The sequence below is a fragment of the Mesocricetus auratus genome, unplaced genomic scaffold, assembly GCF_017639785.1.
Source record: "Mesocricetus auratus isolate SY011 unplaced genomic scaffold, BCM_Maur_2.0 Super-Scaffold_4256, whole genome shotgun sequence".
NCBI lineage: Eukaryota > Metazoa > Chordata > Mammalia > Rodentia > Cricetidae > Mesocricetus > Mesocricetus auratus.
Genome location: NW_024429182.1, coordinates 7,232,930 through 7,252,555, shown reverse-complemented (window position 1 = coordinate 7,252,555; position 19,626 = coordinate 7,232,930). Strand labels below are relative to the sequence as shown.

Sequence of the window (19,626 nt, the reverse complement as noted above, 5' to 3'; positions counted from 1 at the left end):
GCAAAAACCACCTCATAGAAAGACATGGATGCACCTACCCAGGCATGATGGTTCAAAGTCAAGGCTGATGCAGGATGATCTCAAGTTCAAGAATGGTCTGGGTGATGGATTGAGGTCTTTACCCTAAAAATCCTCAAAATAGCGTTCTTGCCACTCAAGAAGTCACCTTATATCTTACTGAGCTGCCACTACCACAGCTTCCTGAGTGCTGTGTGGCTGAAGCTTGGGGAATGCAGCTTTTATGCCCTTTTAGTGCCAGACATGCTGGGGGCCTTAAAGTCTTAACCCCTGAGTTTCCAATGGGTGGGGTCTTGCCCTCGAGGGGTCTGTCCTGTAGTCTGGTGCCTAGCTTCTCTATAGTCATGCTGAACCTCTTCAGGATCACGGTGGATGGATCGACAGTTGCTGTAAGTGAGTTTGATACTTATTTCCTCCCCAGATTGCATGTTTCAGAGTTTTAGACTCTTTTTTTCTATCAGTTATCATTGCAAACTTGGGTAAAAGCTGCAAGCAGTAACCATGGCAGCCTAGATGCTAAGCTGGGTTGAAATGTCCCATTAGTCCATTTCTTTTAACTTCAACTTTACTTAGAATTTCAGCCAACAAAGCACAGCCAAATTCTCTGTCAGAATGTAAAGTGAGTAGCCGCCAGCTCCCGTCCCAATGGTGCCTTCCCCCCTTGTGGAACATAAGCGCAGAATGTGCTGGTCCCGTTCCTGCCAGCCCCGTTCCTGCTAGCCCCGTGCTCTCTGGAGGTCTTCCCCAGGACGACCCTTGAGCCCCAGCCCCGGCTCCAGGCTGCTATAGTCTGTCACACTGCACTCTTCTGCATCCCCCCAAGGCCTGGTTGGTGCCAGCTTTGTACGTTTTCTTGTTACTAAAGCAGATTGTTTGATGGAGACAAGAGAGGTAAGTTTATTTGGGTTCCGTTTCCGGAAGATTTGTGTCTAGTGTAGTGTGAAAAGCAGGGCCGCTTTGCTCTGACAGGTAGTGGAGTGTGTGGTCTTCATGGTCTGGGAAGCAGAGCCAGCAGGCTAGGCCTTCAGAGTCATGTCTCCAGCATGGGCTGCGGTGCGGGCAAGGCCTGTGGCCGTCACTCGAATACCCTGTGCTGCCCGCTGCCTTCGGGACAAGCCCTGCAAAGTCGCCTTCATAGGCTGCCTTCCTGATAGTGCAGTGAGGCTCTTTGTATCCAGTTGTCCCAGCAGGAATTTAGTAGCCTTCTCCTCCACTGTTACGTGTTCATGGATTGTTTGGATAATTTGGATTATCAGAATTCCAGTTTGGTCATAAATTTTTAAATATGACCCAAGTTGTTTTCTGAAAAACCTTTAAAAACTCACCTAGTTTAGGGTTTTTAGATTTTTTAAGGGAGTCAGTTGTGTATTGAGTCATAAAATTAATTTCCCCGTGTCTTGAAGGAAATTGGACGATGTTACTTCCAAGATGGGGTTTCTAGGCAAGGGCATGGGTTACATATTCACCTAGTATCCCATCATTGCTGAATTAGACCTGGCCCCTGAAGCAGTGGTGTTACTCCTCTGGGTTACTTCCCTCTGTAAAGCGACACTGCCGTAGGTGAAAGAGGAGCGCTGATTTTAACAGCGGTGCCTGACTAAGCTAGCCAGTGAGGGCCTGTTCAGTCAGACCCAGCTGAAAACATGCGCTAAGCTTGAAGTTTCACACTTGCCACCCTTCTGAGCCAAAGCACCTCAAGTGTGAGACTCAAGTCGCTCTATGTAATGTCTACACTATCTGCAGCTATTTCTGTTTGCATAGCTTTCTTACTAAAAAAAATTAACTTAGGTGACGACTTTAGGAATTTGAGATCATTGCCTGCCTCAGATAAATCTACTAGCTCAGAAGTACGTCGTGGGGTGAAGCTCTCCCAGGCCGTGTTTGTCGCCTTGAATGTGGGGGGCGGGGTGTCCTTACCAAAGTCGTCTGTGGAAGAGGTTGGGCTGAGCTGGAAGTAGAACCTTAAAGAAAGGGAGGGCCTCCTGGCAGCAGTCCTGAATGGCCTCAGCAAAGGAGTTGTAGACAGATTGCTTTTTTCCTTCCAGGATCCACAACATCTCTAACTATAAATAAGTTGTTTGTTTTTTGTTTGTTTGTTTGTAGGATGGTTGACTTAATTCTGTGTTCCTTTGTTCTCCTGTATCCTAACTTTGGAAAGTACATCTACATCCTTGGGAAATCTAGGATATAGCTATTTTCTATGTTGTGCATCTTGGGAGGAAATAGTGACAACCCACCTCTGCCCCCCCCCCCCCCTGCTTTCTGGTTGAAGATGTGATATCAGCTTCCTGGCCCAGCCTCCTGCTACCAAGCCTCTTTCTACCATTGTGGGCTCTGTCTCTGAAGCTCTGAGCCTAAATACAATCTTCAAGCTGCAGTATTATAGCACCAGACAGGAGCCAGCACATGGGCTGTGCTACGTTGATGGTAGACTTCAGAAAAGGGAAAAGTATGGGAGGTAAAGAGGCAATACCTGATGAGAGGTCTGTCTTAAGCACGCTCTCCAGTGCAGTGACGAACAGACCACCGGAATATGTAAGGCAGCAGACACTGCAAGCAGTTGGTCTGGTCAAGGTCAGTCCACTGTTGTGCGCTGGAGACGTTCTTTAAAAGTTTTGTGCTGGATGAAATGAAAAGTACAGACTTGTCAAATTGTTTGCAGTGGTGACAGCAGAGCCTAGAGGAGCCTTCAGAGCCTCTTGCATTATATTCTTTTAAAAGTAAGTTTTACTTCATCCAGGGACTGATGGAAGTAGAGGCAGACACCCACATCTAAACACTGAACTGAACTCCTGGAACCTAGTGACAGAGATGGAGGAGTGATGAGCAAAGGGGTCAAGACCATGATGGTGAAACCCACTAAGACAGCTGACCGGATAAGGGGGAGCTCTTGAGTCCCAGACTGATGACTGAGAGGCCAACAGGGGACTTATCCAGACTCCATGAATGTAGTGCCAGGGAGGAGGCCACAGAAATCACTGGGGACTTGGGTAGTAGATAAGTGTTTATCATGGTTTATGAATGAACTTTGGGAGCCCATTCCACATGGAGGGATGTTCTCAGCCTGGACACATGGGGAAGGCCCAGGTCCTGCCCTGGATGAAATGACAGACTTTAGAGATCCCTGAAGGAGGGCCTCACCTTCCCTGGGAATGATGTGGGGATTGGGTGGGTGTTTGGGGGGACTGGTGGAGGGACAAGAGAGGAGGGGTAGGAGAGGGAGATGGGACTGACATGTGAAATATTTACGTTTCTAATTTAAATAAAAACATTGAGAAAAAATATGACAAAATGTAAAAAAAAGTAAGTTCTAATATAAAATGAAGTGTTTAACCTTTAAAAAGAGTACATTTAATCTAAAATAATCCCAAGGGAAAAAAAGAGTAGACATCAATGAAATATAAAACAAGAAATTAATAGAATCAATGAAACAATAAATGAGTTATTTGGAAATATTAGTAAACTCAAAGCCTTCTGGTCAGGCTATGACCAGCTACCCTACTAATTCTTATCATAAATGAAAACAAGGATGTCACTACAGCTCCCGTGGAGGGGAAAGGTAATAGATACTGTAAAAACTAGTATGACCCTAAATTTGATAGCTAAAATAAAATGGGCCAGTTTTTTAAAAAGATAATGTGCCAAATTTTACAGAAGAAAAAAATGTATATTGATGCTGTCGGGGTAACTGAGTCTGTACTTCCATTTAGTGGAATTCATCAAACACATAAAGAAAACACTCTTTAAGTAGTTTCTACAGCCTTTTCTCTATAGTTCCTTCCAGAAGGGGCTATCTCTTCATTCTTTGGGATCAGAATTACTCCAGTACTAAGCCCAAAATCCTTATAATGGAAGATGTCACACAGATATCTCATTAACTTCAGTGCAAAAATCCTCAACGAAGTGTAATGACAAATTTTATCCGATAAAATAATGTACAAAAAGAATTATACAGCATGATAAAACGTTTATGCCAAAGATACAAGGCTGTTTCAACATTAGAAAACCACAGTGTAATGTATTACACCAGCAGGTTAAGAAGGAAAATACCACATGGTCGTACCAATCAATGCAGAAAACCGCTTGATAAAATCCATCACCTCTTTGTGGTAATTTTCAACAGCTGATTTTCCAAAGGAGCAAAAACAGTTCAATGTGATGGTGATGACCTTTTCAGTGATGTGTTTGTGTATCTAATCAAACCCAAGTCCTAAAGCATGCACAAACATAAACTATAAAACTCTAAGCTAGCTCTTTGGGGAGCAGAAAACCCAGAATATCCAGCACAGCATTGGAGCTGGCATCATGCCCAGCAGGAGACTCACTGTATTCGGGCCTTTGGGTGTGACTCGTGAGTTTTAGGTATAACACCAAAGGAACATTTGTTGAAAGCATTTGCAAGTTGTGTCATTAGGCATTTTTTTTTTCTCTGCAAAAGGCACTACCAAAAAACGAGAAAACAAAAGGAGAAAGCACCGTGCACTGAGGACATACTGGCAAGGCATAGATCTGATGAGGACTGGTTTGGAATACACAGGGACTCGTATCAGGGGATGAATGGTTTTAAATGGGTAAGTTAAAACGGACAAATCAGGAAATGCAGATGGCAAAGATGATGAAAGGGCATCAGTCCCTAGGGAGTTAGGAGTTACTAAGGAGCCTCTCGTACCTGTCAAACCCGATGCCGGTGGAAATGCAGAGTGCAGTTAGGAAGATGTAAAGTGTCTGCAAGTGACCTCCAACCCCAGCCACCCTGGCAGCCCCCTGCTTCCCTGTCATCCTGCTGCCAACACCTGCCCAGCCGGCAGCGCTGAGCCAACAGGGTGGAGGAAACTCAGGAAATGATTATCCTCAGCATCTCCCCACACTGTCTGGCCACAGGGTTCCCTTCTCCAGCTCCCTGGCCAGAGCTTTGTCAGCTGCTCACGCATCACTGAGTTCCAGCTTAAGAACTTGAGAAGGACACCTCATGTGGGTTTCTTCAATTTTTATTTTTCTTCTTAATCTACTTGCTGTCCTGTTCTCCCCCCCCGCGTTGCTTTTGTGTTTTTCAGGTGTTTTAGTTGTAATGCTTAGTGTATGTCACTGGAACGTTGGGTGGCTGGGGTATATTGGCTTCCTGATGCCTCTGTGCAGGGTGGTGCATCCTTTGAAATCCATATTTCTTCTCCTATTTCCATTTGATTGGACAAAAGACTTGAAATCTGACCTTAAGAATTCCATCTTTTCTGGAAATACTTTTTTCTTTTCTGTTTTTTTTTTTAAGACAGGTTCTTACAATTCAAACAAGGCTGGCCTTGAACTCAGATTTGCCTGCCTCTGCATTGTGAGTGTTGGGACTAAAAGTTTGTGTCCCACTACTTTTTGTTTTTCAGAAAAGCTCAGTTGTATTTTGGGTATCTTCAATCCCAACATAAATTTGCTTTCAGAGTCCTCAGGACAGACCAAATTAGCGTTTTGTTCGTCATTTCCATCAGTGGACCCATTCATGAAGATGCTTAATAAATCGTTTTACTGATGATTAAAGCTCTTGCATGTCTTTATTCTAGTCAAGTGTTGTAATTGTAGAGTAGACACCAACTGGAAGGGTAAAATGGGGGAGTACTTGTGTGGGCTGTGGAGTCACTTAGCCTTGAAGAAAGAAGAAGGGACCCACCACCGTTTCACAGCTGTGAAACCGCACATGGGGCTGGGGCAGATGGTGGTGGCTTCTTTCCAGTGTGCTGAGGACCCTGCAGCTTCGCATACCTATTAACCAGTGTTGTTGCTTGATCCTCTTTCCTTTGGCGAGGAGGGGGAGAGCACTGGAGCAGAGGATGAACCTGTGTTCCATCTTGCTCCTCAACTGGCCCAGATGTCACATACCTGAATCAGTCCATTCTCTGTTTTGTCTTCAGTAGAGCTGACTCCAGTGGAGCTAGCTTGTGGAAGAAGGTGCCTTGGAAGCATCCGTCTGTTTATTCAGCTTAAGTTTCCCGATTCCCCCTCCTCCCTGCTTCCTGCAGTCTAGTCTACACCCCATTCTAGATCCATCGCAGTTGTGAATACTACTTTTGAGTTGCCTCCAAAAGAGGTGATTCCTAATTTTCATATGTCACAAACTTTAGTATGGATGACCCTGTTGAGAGGGCTTCCCTGCTAAGTCCAGCTTTGCTGGTTCTCTGAAGGGACCAGTGCTCGTCCCTCTTTTCTGGTGTACATAGCCCCATGCATTTCTCCTTTAATGTGACAGTTCAAAGCATCAACTGTTATGCTCATATACCCTTACCTCCCGCACACAAATCTAACAAAGGTGTGTTAAGCCTGTGTAAGCTGTTTCACACTTTGATGTTTATTTTGCTTAACTTCATATTTCTAGTGCTGGTTTATTAGTAATCCATTGCTAAGGCTGGCGGATCATAGGCTCTATTTGCATTGGTTCCATAGCTATTTAGATTAATAAACAAAAATACCTAATGTATATTTTGTATCCATTTAAACAAAGTGAGTGTTTTCTGTGCATTCACATATTTAATGTCCATTTAAAAACATGGGTGAGGTGTATAAAACCATATCCTGTTTTCCACATGAGGAAATGAGGGCCCAGAGAAGTCAAGTAAATGGCTATTAAATGGCAGAAGCAGGACATACTTATTTTTATCTTACACCCAAGTCCAAAAGATCAATGTCTCACTTGAATTGCCGCCTCTCAGGACCTTTTGGGCAGGAGTTTCTTTAGCAAGGAAGGGTTTTTTGCTTGGTGGTGGTGACCAAGGAGGATGGGAAAAAGATCATTTTAAGTAATAGTCATAGCTAGATTCATATTCTCTCCGTCTTCTCCCCCCCCCACTCCCCGCCATGTTTCAGGCACATTGTCTCCATGGTTTCTTTGAGCAAACATGAAAGGTGACTCACTTTACCTAATTAGATTAATGGGATGTTAGCTTAAGAATTATTACTGTGGGTGACAAATGTCTGCTTTGTACCCATGGACCTGTGCCTCCATGTCACATGTCAAGTGTGAGAACAAACAGCCATTGCTCACCATAGCCAATCCAAGGGGTACTTTCCCTCTTGTTTCTGGACAAAACAGGGTCATTATTCCTCAGCTGATTGGGGCCGGGGAGGACTGCCCCAGAGCCCTGAGGTGAAGCTAGGCTTTGTGTGTGCACACAGACTCCTGAGAGCCACACTTTAGCGGAGACACAATCACACATAGAGTAAGTTTGCCTCAAAGAGTCTGCCGGAAGCCCCACCTACCTGGGCATCCTCAGAGTGGAGCTGATCTGGCATCCACTGCTATCCTTTTGGTCTGGGCTGGAGGCTTTCACAGGAAGGGAACACCTGGCTTCAGTCTCCAGGGCAGCACACAGGGCTGGGCTAGAGCTTTAGACAGTGACAAAGTCAGTGACAGGCAGGGCTTACTGGCTGAGCTGTGAAGAGCCGCAGAGAACTGGCGTCAGTGCGAGACATGAGGGGTGGGAAGACAGGTCCGCACACTCCTTCTGGCTCCTACCAGCCTGCAGTCATCAAAGGATGCCCACCCACAAGCGTCAGCACAGGGGAGAGTAAGATGGAGGAGTTAGGAGGAAGCTCAGAGAAGTGATGGATTTTCCTCTATTGAGTCCCCTGTCTCCTCTCAGCAAAGACAGTGAGCTGACAGATGTTTGTGGCTCCAGCTGTGTGCACAGCATGAGAACATTATGTTCCACACCTGCTCATCGTGTTCAGAAGGGTGACAGTTGTGTTTAAGCACCGTCTCTCTGGGAGGTGGGGTGGAGGACGGCTTGTGTCTGTCTGAATGAGTGGCAGATTCCTATTCAAGAGGGTTTTGACATTGCCTAGGTGTATGTGCCAATAGGTATGCTGTTTTTTCCCTTGGACAATTACAAAACAAAACAAAATAAAACCTCAAAACCAAAATAACCACAGCAATAATAATAATGTCCTCTCCCGCTCAGCTCTCTGTCTCTGTTAAATTGAAGTCCCCATCAAGGTAAGCAGATTCATTACTTTTCACTGATGTAACCAATTAATTACCTGACAGAAACCACTATTATGCTCACAGTTCAAGGGTTTGGACCATGGTTGCTTAGCCCTATGTCCTTGGAAGAACATGGGGGTAGCAGTAGTGCGCTTATCAGCCCAGAAAGGACAGGGACCAGGCATGCTCTTCAAAGGTACTTCTCTTTTTGTGACAAGAAGCTATGGAAGGAAGGAAGGAAGGAAGGAAGGAAGGAAGGAAGGAAGGAAGGAAGGAAGGAAGGAAGGGTTCGTGCTGGAGGAAGGAAGGAAGGGTTCATGCTGGCATATAGTTTGATGGGATATAGTCCATCGTGGTGGGCAGCAGGAGATGGGGGCTGCTGTCCTGGTCACATTACCCGCAGTCAAGGAACAGAGTGGACAGGAAGTCAGGTCTCGCTGTAAGACCCTAAGGCCCACCCCCCAGGACTCACTTCTTCCTGTGAAGCTCCATCTCCTTAAGGAGCCACAGCTTTCTAAACAGTGCTGTCAACTGAGGCCAAGAGTTCAAACCCAAGGCTGGACCTGTGGGAGACATGTCAGATTCTAACCACGGCAAAAGGCGAGCCCCCAAGTGACTGACCTCCTTCAGCCAAGTCTCACTTCTTTACGTTGTCACAACCTCCCAAAATAATTCTACCAGCTTGGGATCAAACTGTTGACACATAAGGGCCATTTTGTATTCAAGGTGTGACAGTGGGGCTGAGATGCCTAGGCACATTTGGGTTTCGTTTGACATTGAAACCAGATGGAATTCGAGAACAAAGATAGTTTAGCTAAGCAGCATTCATTTTGTTGTTTGTTTTGGTTTTTTTTTTTTTGACAAATCATCTGACACAATTAGAATACCTGCTGACTTAAATGTCCTTGGGGGAAAAACATAGAATAGAATGTCTTATACCTATATCTGTGAATTAGTTCATAGTGTAGCTCGACCCTGATCTGAAATACTAGCCATCTTGGTTGATTACTCACGGGCCTGCTGTCTTGTTGGCAGCTCAGCCAGATGTGGATTTCATCCTTATGTTCAACTCATAAGCATTTAGATCTGTAGTATTTATTGAATTATTTATGTTAAAAATGCAAATACTAAGATTCCATCTTAATCCTAGTGAATTGGCATTCTCAAGGAGTCTGTTCCAAAATATTCATGTAGTGGTCCTGGGCATGGAACTCAGGGCCTCATGCAAAGTAGATGTCTCTACCCCCAGAAATGGGATTTGTAAGCATCGGTCTTCCGGGATGCTCCAGGAACAAAAGAGGAGCCCACAGTGTGAGGGTAACCTGAGCATGACTTCACTGTGCATATTATGTGAGTAGGTCTGAGTGTGAGCCCACTGTGTGTGTGTGTGTGTGTGTGAGAGAGAGAGAGAGAGAGAGAGAGAGAGAGAGACAGAGAGAGAGAGAGAGAGAGAGAGAGAGAGAGAGAGAGAGAGAGAGAGAGAGAGTGAAAGTTTATTCAAGTTAATACTGATACCCAGGAGAGGGAGGGATTCTCATCTCTCCATGTTCTGTATCAGAGATCCTGAGAAATGTTCAGCCTCCCAAAGAGTGTGCCTGACACTATACCAGGACGGTGAGTCACACCCTGTGTCCCACGTGTGCCCTACTGTAGCAGTCACACCTGGAGGACGCCTTCCAGAACGGAGGAGAACTTGTAACTTCCCACCACTCCCCTTCCTTCGGACGGGGTCAAACTCATCATGCAACAGGGTGACCTTGGGCTTGTGACCATCATGCCCCCACCTCCCCAGGGCCGGGTCACAGGAATGCACCACCACACTGCACTCACTTTGTGCAGGGGTGTTGAGGACTGAAGGAATCGAACATGCTAATTAAGGACTCCCCCCTGAGCAATGTCCATAGCTCACCACTCTCTGGGTGAGCCTTTGCCAGGGTTCTGAGGGCAGAGCCTCAGGTGGGGAGCGGTGGTGGTGATTTTTATACTCAGTTTACATCCTGTTTACATTCGGGAAGCAGTCCAATAAATGGCTGGCAATATGCTTAGCCTTTCTGACCCTTGTTTCCCTCATTTACATAAGCAGATGATCAGACAAAATAATATATAGTTTGTAAACTGCTTAGCATTGCGGCTGACCTGAAGCCAGTGCTAAGAAGTGGATTTTTTTTCTAATAGTTCTAGACCTTTACGGGTGTGTCCAGGGGGTGGGGCCCCCTCAGGCCACCAATGCCAGCTCTCCACTGTGTGATCTGCTTCAGTTCCTATGGGTCTGGGACACCACTCTAGAAGTCTGCATGCCTCAGGTCTGGGCTGCGATTCTCAACCTGAGCTCATTCCTCTCTGTAGCTTTCATTGGCTTTACAAAAGTCTTCCCAAAACCTGAACACTTCCCACTGGCCACTTTCGGTCCCATTCCCAAGTGAGCAGACGGGCAATGTCCCTGCTCAACAGGCTTGGAGCAGAGACTTAGGAGAAGGCGGGAACAAGAGTCTCAACACAGAGGGGACTGTCAGCCTTCTGGGTTTTCTTGAGAGTCTGAGAAAGTCTTGTCAGTCTGAAGACAGGAGCAGAGGCTCTCTGTTTGGGGAAGGATTGGGCAGTGAAGGTGCTGAGTTCAAATGAGACATCCGAGAAGTACTTAGTAGCTAGTGAGGGCTGCAAATATCAACTGGAGTTGGAACTAACGGTCAAGACCATTCATTTAGCCTGCAGTTCTCGGCCAGACCTGAGCCTGCATCTCAATGTTCCAGTTATCTGCTCGGAGCGTGGAGTCTGGGCTTGAATGACAGCATAAACAGAATATAACATATGTTTCTTTAGGTCTTATGCCCACCCTGTCGACATTTCCTGCTCTGCTGGACTTCATGATCTGCCTGCTGCTCCTCTAAAGTGCAGATGGCATAGTGAATCTGGTGCCACTGACATCCAGCATGCTTGGAAACTGTGGTCCATTCCCATGTTCCTACCATTCTTAGCAGAAAGAGCATCAGAATAGTCTCTCTTCATTGGCTAGCATCCTGCCCCCCCCACTGAAAGATGTTGTGCAGTTGTGTGTGTGTGTGTGTGTGTGTGTGTGTGTGTGTGTTGGGGGTATAAGGGCAAGGCACATGTAAGTGGTGTGGAGTTTAACTTTAGATTTTTTATTTTAATTGCACAACTGTGTGAGATGCTGTATGTTAATTCAATATGATGCACAGCATGGAATGATCAAATCAGGGAAGTTAACATTTCTGTTTCCATAAAAGTTAAAAAAACCCTTTTTGATTAACACATAGTAATTGTGTACATTTGTGAACTACAGTGTGGTACTTTAATACATGCTCACACAATGTACTGATTGAAATAGCGTGATTAAGGCTTACATCCACTTATGATGTCGTGGCGCTCCTCTTTCCTAGCTCTTCAGAAAATAGCTATGCCTCAACGAATGCTTAACGGTTTCCAGCAGTTTAAAGTAAGCAGAGAGGACGGCACAGGACTCGCTCACATCTGTAGAAGGTTCGAGCTTCACTCTTGTCGGAGGTACACACACACACACACACACACACACACACACACACACACACACACACACACCTCGACGATTTCTGAAACATGACAGTGCAGTAAACTCTAGATTTACCCCCCCCCCACCTCTTCCCCCCTTGAGCTTAGAAGATGTAGGAAAGGACTAGAGTCTGGAGCCTGGAGCCTCAAGCCTCTTCCCAGCCGTGACGTTCAGCGGCCAGCAGGTGTCAGTGCGCTCTCGTTCTGTCACGGCTCAGGGCCTACGCCTCCTGGACCCTTCCCCACCGCTGTTCAAGGGGGCGCGGTGCAGACCCCAGGCCACAAGCGACCCGCAGACAGCTCTATGGCTGCAAGGACACATGGCCTTCTCTTTCCTAAGGATGAATAACTCAGGCCGTGGCTGCTTATGCGTGGGTGCTGTCCATTCCGCTCCAGCGGTTCCATAGGGACTGCACATGCAGGATCCCTTTCATCCTGGCCACCAAAAGCACCTGCGCCAGGCCTGGGGTGGGGCTGCTTCGCCAGCGACCCCTACCTACGCAACGCTGCAACTCCTAACTCGGGTCCCAGCACCCTGGCACCCTTTCCTGGTAGAACCCAGCTAGATCGCTACACTCCTGGGTGTCTGCTACTGTCTCCCGGCTGGCCCGAAGCTGCACGGTCACCTCCCAGCAGGGGCCGCTCCCCACTCCTTAGGCTCTCTCTTGAAGCCCCTGGTTCACAGTACCCTCCTTTCCAGAAGGCCGGTCTAGCCTGCGAGGCAGCACTCTCTGGGGTCCGACGCGGGTGCGGGCTCTAGACCAAGGAGGGGAGGCGCGAGGGGCGGAGGAGGGTCGGCTTCCCACGTGGGGGCTGACGCTGGCTGCTCGGCAACGCAGGCTTCATCCTGGGGCTATAAAACCAGTCCACCGTAGCTCCGCGGAGCAGCAGCGGCTCCCGCTTCTGTGCAGACGCCCAGCAGCCGGTGCACGCCGGCCCAACCACCCCAAGCGCCTTCAGCCCCAAGTCCTGCTAAAACTCAAAAGGTCTGAGGACCCCCACCGGGTCTGCTGCGCTCAGTGCCTACCCAGCTCGCGGTTAGCAGCCTCCCTTGCCTTGGCCGTGGCTCCTGGAGAGCCGATCGCTCACCCAGCTTGGCCCTGAGGACCTGGGGGGTGCCTTCATGCGGCCCCCACACCCTTCACCCCTCCGCTGCCGCCGCCCCCGAGTTCTGTACGCTGCGTCTCAGCCCCAGCAGGGCGCACAACTTTGGAAGTCCCGTGGCTCTCCAAGAGGAGGCAGAGTCTGCACCCTCGCCCGAGGTCCAGCCCAGCCCGCGCCACCGCGCCTGGGGGGCAGAGACAAAGTCGGAAATCGCTTCGAGGCTGGAAGAAGACAGACCCAGGACCCTGAGCCCGCACCAGCACCCCTCCGCTGCCTCTTGGGGTAAGACTTCCTGCTTTCGCTCAGCTCAAGAGTCAAGGTATAGATGTCTATTTAAATACATTTGTATAATTTTCTGACATCTTTCCAAGTCATCAGGCCACCGATGATTTCTTTTCTCTTTTCTTGAAGAATAAATCTCTAGCCACCAGCTGGCCCTACTCTATCTTGTCGTTTAGAAATAAAACTTGTCTGTGTTTGGGGAGCTGGAAGAGAGAAGGCGCCCACCCGGAGCGTCGGAAGGGCCGCGGGTGCCAGTACATGGACCACTAGCGGCCCTCCAGCTTGGGCCCGGGCTCCCTGCGGCCATCTCCCTATGTGAGGCGCGGCGGGACGATCCGCCGGAGGAAGAGGAGGACCCACGGACGCGGGGCCGGCCGGAAGGCAGCTGGCAGCAGGCCCAGGAGAACCGGCGCCCGCGTTCATGTTCCGCCAGGAGCAGCCGCTGGCCGAGGGCAGCTTTGCGCCCATGGGCTCCCTGCAGCCGGATGCCGGCAACTACAGCTGGAACGGGACTGAGGCTCCCGGGGGCGGCACCCGGGCCACCCCTTACTCCCTGCAGGTGACACTGACACTGGTGTGCCTGGCTGGCCTGCTCATGCTGTTCACAGTGTTTGGCAACGTGCTGGTCATCATTGCGGTGTTCACCAGCCGTGCGCTCAAAGCGCCCCAAAACCTCTTCCTGGTGTCTCTGGCCTCAGCTGACATCCTGGTGGCCACGCTGGTCATTCCCTTTTCTTTGGCCAACGAGGTTATGGGCTACTGGTACTTTGGTAAAGTGTGGTGCGAGATCTACTTGGCGCTCGACGTGCTCTTCTGCACGTCTTCTATAGTGCACCTGTGCGCCATCAGCCTGGACCGCTACTGGTCCATCACGCAGGCCATCGAGTACAACCTGAAGCGCACGCCGCGCCGCATCAAGGCCATCATCGTCACCGTGTGGGTCATCTCGGCAGTCATCTCCTTCCCGCCACTCATCTCCATAGAGAAGAAGGGCGCTAGCGGAGGGCAGCAGCCGGCCAAGCCGAGCTGCAAGATCAACGACCAGAAGTGGTATGTCATCTCCTCGTCCATCGGGTCCTTCTTCGCGCCTTGCCTCATCATGATCCTGGTCTACGTGCGTATCTATCAGATCGCCAAGCGTCGCACCCGCGTGCCGCCCAGCCGCCGGGGTCCGGACGCCTGTTCCGCGCCTCCTGGGGGCACCGATCGCAGGCCCAACGGCCTGGGCCCGGAACGGGGCGCGGGCGCCACGGGCGCCGAGGCCGAGCCTCTCCCCACCCAGCTTAACGGCGCCCCGGGGGAGCCCGCGCCCGCCGGGCCGCGCGAAGGGGATGCACTGGACCTAGAGGAGAGTTCGTCGTCCGAGCACGCCGAGCGGCCCCCGGGGCCCCGTAGACCCGAACGCGGTCCCCGGGCCAAGGGCAAGACCCGGGCGAGCCAGGTGAAGCCTGGGGACAGTCTGCCGCGGCGTGGGCCGGGGGCTGTGGGGCCCGGAGCTGCGGGCTCGGGGCCGGGAGAGGAGCGCGGCGGGGGAGCCAAAGCGTCGCGCTGGCGCGGGCGACAGAACCGCGAGAAGCGCTTCACGTTCGTGCTGGCTGTGGTCATCGGCGTGTTCGTGGTGTGCTGGTTCCCGTTCTTTTTCACCTACACGCTCATAGCGGTCGGCTGCCCGGTGCCCTCCCAGCTCTTCAACTTCTTCTTTTGGTTCGGCTACTGCAACAGCTCGCTGAACCCGGTCATCTACACCATCTTCAACCACGACTTCCGCCGCGCCTTCAAGAAGATCCTCTGCCGCGGGGACAGAAAGCGCATCGTGTGAACCTTGCTGGGACGCGCCCTGCTTACAGACGCTTGTCCCATGCAGGTTCCGGGTTTTGAGGGGGCGCGTCTATGCATGCAGCCCCAGCGTTCTGAAACCCAAGACCTACCTGCTCTGTGTGCTGCCTAACTTGGAGCGAGCCCCGTGCTCTTGAGAGCACTTTTGGTTACAAGTGTAAAAATCTGTCTGAGAGGGACACGTGCGCCTTATGGTGGTTGCTATGGTTGCTCCCCACACACAGCCATTTTCCTGGTGGGCTACCCCTGATCAGTATTGTTTCCTAATGATATTGACACCCTTGCCCCTGGTCTTGACTCTCCCAAGCTCTTCAGAGCAAGAGCAAGCAGTACTAGAGAGGGCACGGCTGCCAAAGGGTTAACGAACCAAGATTTCCTAGCCCTGGCTAATTACTATTCTCCCTCCTTTAAAAAGCCCATTCAGGGCATCCCGCCTGCCCTCCTCCACCCCCACTGTAAATATACATTATTTTTGATAGCGTACTTTGAAGTCCTCAACCTTGGCCTTGGTGTGATGTTGGAATCATGGCGGTGGAGATGCTACCGGGCACCTCGGCTCAACCAGGTCCAGACCAAGGTCCTTTGCAATGCAAGCCCTTTTCTAGTGTCATGTGGCTCTCAGTGCTTTTCACCAGTAACTGGTGACTGTCCCTTGGACACGGACCTGCTTTCAGATTTCCTGACAGGGACAGGGTTTCTGTTCATTGTCGTCGTCCCCCCTCACCCCCCCCGTGCCTAACAGCATAATTGCCTTTTCCTATGTAAATATCACAGCGATGGACCAAGACAGAAGGAAATGAGCCTGCGCCTTGCATCAGCCTTGTGTATAAAGCCATTATTATCTGAGGCGTCACTTGCCCCAGTAACTCACTTTAAAACTGACTCTGTGGTTCCCCACTCCTCGGGGGCCAAGGCTCGAAGAAGAATACCTATGTTTCTATCTTGTAAGTGCGCTGCCCCTCCCCCCAGAAAGTGCTGACTCAGAGGGGAATCTTTCAGCTGCTGATTTTAGCCGCACAGGGAGGGGTGGAAATTATGTGGAAGAAACAAACCTGATACAGTTTGCACAAGGTAAATAGGGAGAAGACAAATGGGCCTGCCAGCCCCAAGAGCTCTGAGGTGTGAGAGCCTCCCCGCCCCTGGCTCTTCTGGCTGAGTGAGACCTGTCACTAATGAATGGCCAAAATGAGGGAGCAGGACAGAGACTTGGTGTTTACAGCAGGGTTTCTACGTATTTCAGGCGGACAGCGGAAGGCCTGCGCTCCCATTTCATGAAAGGAAAATTAAATGTCAGCACTTGTTGCTTATGACAGTGGATTTTTTAAAATAAAGTTTACAGATCAAATGTGAAATAAACATGGATTAAGCGGTCCTCCTGTCTCATGATTGAGTTTTCAGGTCTTTGAGCTCTGGGATTATCCATAACACACACATTGAAAATTATCTTTAAGCCCCCTGCACAGTAACAATCTACCATCCATGTGTTCCTTCCATGCCAGGCTCTGTTTTAGGCACTGCCTTCTTTAATCTTTCCAAGAGTGCTAAGTCCTGTTGTTATTCCCATTTCACAGGTAAAGAAACTGAGTGCAGAGGGCAACTGGCTTACTCAAGGTTAATGGGTGTGTAAATTCATTATATTCCATTCCATTCTATCTGGTTGAAAGCTATGTGCTCCTCACCCCAGAGTTGCCAGCATTGTGGTGAAACTCCTCTGAATGCAGGTGCGGTGCACACACAGTGTAGGCATCCCAAGTGTGTCGTATGTACATGGCCTAAAGTGTCCCCAAATGTATGCACTCCTCAAAGCATGTACCTATCCCAAAGTGTGACAGGTACATTCAAAACACTGGGGTACACTTGAAAATGTGTGCCATTAGTAAAATGTGCTAACAGACAGTGTGGTAACTACCCCGTAGCTGGGTACAGCCACATAATATGTTAGTTGGTGGCTTACATTCTCTAGCCAGAAGTGTGCATCCTTGTTGTATGCCTCTGGTGTCAACATCTGCCCCTGAGGGTTCAAGAACCTTACAAAGATGGTTATAAGTTATAGTACTTTAATGCCAAAATGGCCTTCGAGATCTTGCGAGCCCATCTTATCCCACAGCTGAGGGGGCGGGCCAGTGGAAGTAGCTCGCTTAGGATCTCACAGATGTAGATGATGGAGCCCTGGTCTCAGGCTGCCCCTGAGTTAGGGAGCTGCTGGCCCTAGCCATGACTGGGGAAGGTCTCCTGCTGCAGCTGGGTGGGGAGACCTTCGTGAGGAGGGGGTTTTGAGAGACAAATACAAATGACAGGATGTGGTTTTGACGGGAGGGAAAATTGTGTAAGTCCAGCCACCTGTAACTTGTGTGTGGAACAGCTCTGCCTGCTCCAGAAGTGGATGCTAAGTGCCTTGTGGACGCGCTTGCGGCATCGTGCCTCTGGTGAAGGGGTGTGTGCAGGGGTGGGTGGGAAGTAGGTGGCTCTGGGAGGAGACCCAGGTTTGAGAGGCCTGGGAGAGGAGGACAAAGGGATTTTAGAGGAGGTCCTGTAGTCACCCGGGTTCTCCAAGCCTGAAGAAGGGAGGGAAGGCAGGCCCTTGACTCCAGTGACCCTTCTTCAGGGGTTTCACAAATCACCCCCAGGCCTGTGGCACCAAAGCTGGCTCCCTGCTGCTACTCTACATAACCCAGGCTCCAATCTTTCTGTTCAATGGTACCCATTGCCCTAAAGGCAAACAGCGCTAGACAATAGGCCAGCTTGGCTGGCCTCCAGGACCAGAGCTGTATAGCCAGGCATCGAGGCAGACAGACACATAGCTCACCACTGGCTGCCTTCTGCTCTGCTTGCTGAGCCGTGTTTGCCTTGCCTGGATCCCCACAGGCCAGTTGCTGCCTAGAGGGGAAAGTGAAGGCGGTGGTGTGAATGGAGGGTTTGGTCTTGTGGCATCTCCCATACAACACATTAGCAGAGAAGCCTTAGACATGAGTTTAGCCTAGACAACGAGGCCAAGAGGGCTGGAGCCCACGCTGGGCTGCTGGGCATCTGAATTTACAGTAGGGCTTGCTGTTCGTTTTAAAGGTTCAAGTCGCAGTTTGTGAAGGTGTGTGCGCGTGTGTGTGCATGTGTGTGCGTGCGTGCGTGTGTGTGGGGGGTGAGTGGAGGTGAAGAATGGATCTTACCATTAGGAACAAAAGATTGGCTATGGCTCCACATCTCCCGCCCATAGTCCCTGGTTCTTTTCTGGGCCAAGAGAGCTGACACTACTTCGTGCAGTGTTCTTGGGGTGTGAAACTGTGAGGCCTGGCGGGATTCCTTTGCTGTGCGGACAGCGGGCTTGGGGGAGGGTAGTAGGATCCTTAGTTTCATTTAGGCAGTTGCACAGCCACCTCCCACGGGTTTCCTTCAAGGGCTCAGGTGAGACTGTAATACCACGGTTCAGGCTTTCCCTTCTGCACGACTCGATCCAATCAGAGCTGGAGAGCCCAGATGTGGCCTGTGCCCCTCAGTTCCCACACCGCCTAAGCTGGGGTCCTAAGAGCTGGCTGCTTATGCATCATCCCAGGCTCCTTCTCTACCTGTCTCTAGCACAGCTTCTGTTTGGTTGTAGGGTGTGGAAGGCTGCTGGGAAGTCCCAAACACCCGTTCTGTGCCTGCTCTGCATCTAGAGCCACGCTGGGCCCTGCAGGACGGCTCTTCCTTCCCAGCGTGCACTGCGAGGTCATCCTTTGTTCCAGTGGGAGCTAGCAGAGAGTCTTCGCCACCTTCCGGGAGCTTTGGAGTTGCATAGCAAGGCAAGATGTGTCCATGTGGCGTGTTACAAGGCCAGAGAACAGTGGCAGCATGGCAGGGTTGGAATAATGGGCACATAAGAAGAATTTGGAGAGGACATGAGGGTTGGGCTCCGAGTCTTGGCTGAGGTCCGGACAGGGCGATTGGCTATGGTTCTGGCAGATGAGCTGACAGGTCGTGGACTCCCAGGCCCAGCCAAGACCTTGGCTTTGATTTCAACAGCCTGTGCCTACTCAAGATACCTGTTAAAAGGGAAGTCTTCCTTATCTGGGATCCCAGGATCATGATCTCTCCGGAACCAGGGCTCATTGCCAGCTTGCCCTCAGTACCCTACCTTGGGCTCTGACGATCTCCATGTGGTTCCAAGAATCTGTCTTGGCAAGAAACACCATCCTCTGTGCAGGGCGCGCCTGTAATGGCAGCCAGGCCATGCCACTGCAGAGTCACAAACACCACCGTTTGGTTTGGAAATAACATCAATCCCTTCAATGGACAAAAATCGTAGGGTGTGGAGTGTGATACAGAAAAGGGAACAGGTCCTGTTGGGAAGAAAGTAGATGCGCGGCCGGGGGCTGGTTTTCTCGTCCCAGTTTTGCTGTTGACTGGTTATGTGACCTTGAGCGCATCTCACTGAGGGGCTGGCAAAAGGAAACTCATTGATTGGTCTACTGTTATTTCAACATGTGTTCTGTGGAAATCATTAAACGTATTTCAGGTCTCTCCATGTATCTAAATATCGATCCGTTATCTATCAAACATCATCAAAAAGCCATCAGCTTTAGATCTTTCATATACCTGTCACTAATTGTGACCAGTTATTTATTCATCTATTTATCATTTATATACCGCCTTAAAATATTTTAGATTATAATTTAATTATTCACCTCTCCCCTTTTCTCACCCCAAACCCCTCCACACACCACCCTCTCTTTTTTTTTCTTTTTTGCTATTTGTTTCTTTCAAATTCATGGACTTTTTTTTCTTTAATTGTTGTTGTTGTTGTTGTGTTGGTGGTGGTGGTGTGTGTAGGTGTGTGTATTCCTAAATACACAAATAGAATATATCCAGTCCATGTAATGTACTTTGGACAGGTCCTTCTGGTG

The 19,626-nt window shown here is 49.7% G+C and overlaps 1 protein-coding gene across 1 annotated transcript; it reads left to right on the top strand.

Annotated features, from left to right (window-relative positions):
• The first annotated feature begins 12,324 nt into the window (after positions 1-12,324).
• On the top strand, positions 12,325-16,120 carry Adra2a (adrenoceptor alpha 2A). The gene is made up of 2 exons (XM_040742818.1): positions 12,325-12,950; positions 13,043-16,120. The coding sequence occupies exon 2, from the start codon at positions 13,335-13,337 to the stop codon at positions 14,730-14,732; it is 1,398 nt and encodes a 465-aa protein (XP_040598752.1). The 5' UTR covers positions 12,325-12,950; positions 13,043-13,334; the 3' UTR covers positions 14,733-16,120.
• Positions 16,121-19,626: the final 3,506 nt, after the last annotated feature.